The following is a 5,365-nucleotide window of genomic DNA, read 5'->3' as shown; positions in this document are numbered from 1 at the left end:
CACCTAGACTAGGTCACACAGGAATGCGTCCAGGCGGGTTTTGAATGTCTCCAGAGAAGGAGACTCCACAACCTCACTGGGCAGCCTGGGACAGTGTTCTGTCACCCTCACAGTAAAGAAGTTTTTCCTTATGTTCACATGGAACCTCCTATGCTCCAGCTTGCTCCCACTGCCCAAGTCGTAAGTGTATGTGATAAAACATGAATGCCCTTGTCCTTTTTTTTGAATGGCATAAGGTAATAAGTGCTTTGTTTTACCACTTTATATTTTGGTGCATTGTCACAGCCTTCCAATGGAGATAAAAGCAGCTGACAGAAGATATGAAACACGAAATAAGACAGCAGGAACAGAAGTGTCATCCAAATCGCGAGTTGATTGGAGACGTACTAAAAGGGAGCTCATATTAATTGACAGCAATGATGAATCCTCATATACATCTGAGGAGGAAGAGCCTACCATATCAGAAGATGAAGTAGATGAAAAAGATGAAACTGTTGTGAAGAACCGCCTTTCAGATCAGGAAGAGAAAAACCACAATGGGGAAGTAACAGAAGATGGTGAGGATGAGTGTGTTGTGCCTGGGAAGCGTAAAAGGTTGAACTCTTCTGTCTTGTACGATAGTGATGAAAGTGAGGACAGCGATATACTTGTTAGAAAGGTTTTTGCTAAACGCCACTGTATAATGGATGAAGATGAGAGTTCTGAAGAACAGCAACCGGATAAAACCTGCCCTACAGAAAATGTTTCTACTAATAGGAAACAGAAAATGTTTGCAAAACTGAAGGAACTTGCAAGACAAAGAGCAACTCGGAGATTCTGCAGCAGTGGAAATTGTGAGGTCTGGATTTTATCTTTGAAATTCAGTTGTAGAAACTAATGAATATAGGGGAATGTAAAGACTAATAGATATAAATCAGTGGGATTATATTTATTTCGGTTTGGTTTTTATTCATGACAAATCAGTAGTCCTGTCACATTTTAACTGTTGTCACATTAACTAGATAAAAATATTGACTGCTGAAAACCTTTATCCTGAGTTTTATTTTGATTACTGAGAATTTAAGAATTTCCTTTCATTTGCTCTTTCAGACATTCTGATGATTAAGCAGCTTAGAACGCAGGTATCTAACTTGTTTATGTAATTAGAAGAAAAAAACTTCTTTATCATTCCTTTTTCTTTTCTATAAAGAAGAGATGCAAGAAGACTGTCAAATGATTTTTATCTAGAGGCAAAATACCTGCTGAAGTAACTTAGATATCCCATGTTAGCTTAATTCCTACAAATAGACTGAAGAGAGGTACATGGAGATGGCTTATCTAAAGCTGGCAGTAATTATCATTTAGTACATAATGATGTATTCTTTGGAAACCTGTTTTTCTTGTTACTTGATCAAATAGTGCTATTAGAAGTCAAAAATCTTATCCCATCTATGTAGTATTTAGTCTTCTGAAAATTCTTCTGTTTTAAATACTTTTAAAATTTCATTAGGATTCTGATGGTGAAGCAGAAACAGAAGAGGAACCAGTCTGTCACTTGCCCCCCACACTGACAGAAAGTAGTGAAACGGACAGTGACAGCATGAAAGATTTTATAGTAGAGGAAGGGGAAGATGATGATGACAACACAGAGCACATCAAGAGTGAAAACCAGCCACAACAGAAGGAACTAAATACATCGAATAGCAAGTTGCTGGCACACTACGTCCCACACTGTAAGATCAAAATTAGTGACAATTCTCTATATGTAACTTGCTTGTAGTGCTGTAATAAATATTAATAGACTGTAAATACAAATACTGTGTAATAGGATATGATAGCTTAAAGCAGATTCCTAAAAGGCTTCAATTTATTGTGGAAGTACTCCAATTTCCATAGTAAACTTTTACGGTCTTTATCTTATTAAAGGGAGGGTATAGTTTGTGGGGAAGGAAGGTAAACCCTGCTGTACAGATTTTTTTTTTAAGTTGATCTGATTTAGGATGAAGTAGGTAACCTGTGATGCAGTCAATCCCTGTGGAGACCTAAAAGCATCATCCTCTTGTGATATATGCTAAGAGCAGCTGTGTTAATTTTAGCCAAATTTTGTTCTGGAGTATAATGTAAAATTCTTGCCATGAGTTTGGGTTTTTGAGGCTTGAGATTTTATTTTTTTAATGTTTTTTTATTCCACGGTGGTGAGCCTTGGAAGCAGAGATCTGGAAGGGTTTCTGAATTCATTGGTCAGTTTCAGCCAAACTGCACGGAGCAAGAAAACTTCTCAAGTTGATCTTTTATGAAAACTGGTATCTGCATGGGGCAGAGAGATTTGAAACAGAACTTTACGCTAGTTGTCTTTTTTGTTCAGAAGCAGGTATGTACTGACTGGATGGTCAGTGCTCGTGTAGATGGTCACAAGCATTTGCAGTATTTCTTCTCTAGTAAAGACCTAAGCAGAACCGTGTGTCATTGAAAGCAAGTTGGTAAAAAGAAAATACAAACAAACAGAAAAAACATGTAATCCTGGCCTTCTCTGGTTTGCATTATTCCCTGCTATTCATAGAACAAACTTCTTTTAGTGTTTGTAACTCTTACTTTGGGCTCTTCTTGCTGAAAGGCTGTGTGACTTTAGGATGCAAAAATTTGTTAAGATCAGTGGGTTGAGAAGCACTATTTAAAGGCAAGGTCTTAAGAGTGTGGATGTTGTACATTGAAATTATTTTAAATACTTAAATGACTTTAAAATTCTAAATTTACAATAATGTGGAAAAAAAAGAATTCTTACAGGACTTTTAACGTTGCTTAATTTTTTTCTGGTAAATTTTTGTTATACTGCTTTCTTCCCAGTGTCTCGCTGTGATCATTATGTACACTTCAAAAGAATCGTAAAGGCATTCCTCATAAATGCAATTGATGACACTTTTCTGAGCTCATTATATGGTAAGTAAGTGAAATCAAACTAAATTAAGTAAATGCATTAAATACTATAATAGTGCGTTCAGAGTTATACAAAGACCTTTATTCTAGCAAAAAATGTGTCTCCTCATTAAAGTAGGACTGTGAGTCCTGAGATCTGTACTTGGTTTTGCTGCTTTGTAACTTTTGGGGAAAAAAACTCTGTCTGCAAAAGATAGAGTAATCTTGGAAAAATATGTAGACTTAATTCTTTTAAGCCTGGAAGGCGTTCTGAGACGTAGGAGAGTGTTTCTGTGTTACTGATTGGTAGTAACAGTACCAGCATGAAAGTGAAATTAATTTCAAAGCAGGTATCTCAGTGAAAACATAGCAAGGTCAGCTGATTTGTCAAAGTGTCCTTTGCTTCATTGCTTTTTCTGAGGAATTTGATAGATAATAATATTAGTTATGGAGATTACTCCATGTCTGATTTTTTTATTTATTTTTTTTTTAACATTTGTGCTTTCAGATAAAATAAAGTGCATGTGCAGTCAGAACTTCTTATCTCGTTCTTGCTGAGGAAGTGCTTTTTGGCGTTTGGCCTAGTGGGGTGGAATGGCAACCTCACATTTAGTTTCAAAAGCACTGTAAAGATGGGATTAATGAGAGGGCTCTCAGGGTCAGGTTGTGGAAGGAGTCAGCAGAGTGCCAAATAGAGGAAGTTTTGGTGGTGTCAGGAGCGAAGAGCGACTGGAGAAACTGAAGTACACCACAGACCTCAGAATAAAGGCTGTGTATTCTTGGAGCTAAAAATGTCTTTCATCTACCACTGCTAGTTCTTTCAGGTGTTAGATTTGGTTTGTTTTGGTTTACCAAGTGAAAACAAGCTTATGACAAGTAATAAGTAAACTTTGCCAGATTTATGTTGTAATAGGTTCCTTATATTTAAAATTGTATCTTTCCTACAAAACTAACGACTTATTGCCAAGGTGCTGGAAGCTGATCAGCTATGTGAGTGAGTTGGAGGTCATATTCTGTCTTTCAGAAGAACATTGTATAGTATGAACATAGCCTAGCATTACAAAGATATATTTTTGTAACACAGAATGGATTTTTATGGGTTAATGGAAGTGTACCTGTTACTTAGTTTGAGCCAAGAGTATTAGAGTATTAGAGTTCAGACTTGCTTTTTATTGTGAGGGACTTTTTATAGTCTAGCATAGCCTCTTCAAGCTTTTAGTATAGCTGACTTACTGAAAATGTGTGTGTAAGATCTATATGGAAAAACAATTGTCGTTATGGTGGCTATAATGATAATGACAATTAACTAGTTTTATGCAGAAATCTAGATAGCCACTGGTCCTTCTAGGTTCTGTTTCTTTGATAACAGCACTGCTAAAAAAAATAGGAGCTGAATTAATTTGTGTGCCTGTACATGCTGAAGCTCGAGACAGTATGAATTGGCCTACACCTGTGAAAGTCCTGTTTAATTCCTGGAGTCCAGCACATATTTGGGAGACAGTTGTGGAATAGTGGTGGTTTCACTCATTCTCATACGTGTTTATTTCTTTTGCTTGAGTACATGTTTGGAAGTACTTACGCTGCCTAACTCGAGGCATCTGACTTAGCTGCTGAAGTGTAAAAGCCTGTTTTTGTTTGTTCTTTATAAGTAATTAAGGGAGTTGTTAAAATATCTGCTGTGAAGTAGCTCAGAGCAGTTTGTTTTCATGGATTGCAACCTCCACCCTTATACATTATGAGCAGCTTACATAAACTGGACAAAAAGCAAGGTACTTCCCCCCTTTTCCATTCTTTTAAGATTTGAGTGAATGGGTCTCCATTTGGATTATAGCTTTTTACTTTAACCTTGACTGTAGAGTTTATTCATGTACCTCTTGTGATACAGACTTTTAAAAATTAAGTTTATCAAATACGTGTGGATCACTTTTATGAATAACAGTAGCAAATTTCTTCATTCAGTAATAATTTATTAACATCATTCATAGTTCTTAGTATGCAGAAGCATGATGTCCTTGAATATTTTACTTGAAGAAACTTGTATAGCATAGGGTGGTCAGCAAATTAGTAATGACTCTCACTGAACAGATGGAACAAGACAAAAGAAGTATGCGCAGGATATGCTGCTCTCACTTCATTATTTGGATGACCGCTTCATTCAACCTCGTCTTGAGAACTTAATCTCTAGAAGTCGCTGGAAAGATCGATACAAGGTATGTAGCTTCTACTTTTAATAGTGAAATGGGTTCCAAATCATATTATTACTGACAGATTTAATATATATATATATAGTAATCCTCAGTAAAAGTACAATAATTGCTATATTTACACATATTTTTTAAACAGAAACTCATTGTTCTTTATGTTATGTAACTTGTTCTGTTACTTATAAATATTGTAAATATTTTGTGTTTATAACCAGATAAACATTCAGGTAACAGAATAGATTCAGTTTTCAGTTACCTGAATGTTTCTC

General features: G+C 35.9%; 1 protein-coding gene across 1 annotated transcript in view; it reads left to right on the top strand.

The window, feature by feature from the left end:
* Positions 1-292: 292 nt before the first annotated feature.
* The window catches only part of CCDC82 (coiled-coil domain containing 82), a gene marked incomplete at its 3' end in the record, with an annotated part of 5,848 nt that continues 775 nt past the window's right edge, over positions 293-5,365 (top strand). The window contains exons 1-4 of the mRNA XM_010181182.1: positions 293-838; positions 1,490-1,712; positions 2,824-2,916; positions 4,978-5,102. Of these exons, the coding sequence (XP_010179484.1) occupies positions 293-838; positions 1,490-1,712; positions 2,824-2,916; positions 4,978-5,102 (987 nt within the window). The remainder of the gene's footprint in view (positions 839-1,489; positions 1,713-2,823; positions 2,917-4,977; positions 5,103-5,365) is intronic.

This window comes from Mesitornis unicolor, unplaced genomic scaffold (genome assembly GCF_000695765.1).
Source record: "Mesitornis unicolor isolate BGI_N332 unplaced genomic scaffold, ASM69576v1 scaffold42623, whole genome shotgun sequence".
NCBI lineage: Eukaryota > Metazoa > Chordata > Aves > Mesitornithiformes > Mesitornithidae > Mesitornis > Mesitornis unicolor.
The sequence above is the reverse complement of the archived record's forward strand: the minus strand, read 5'-3'. Positions and strand labels throughout refer to the sequence as shown.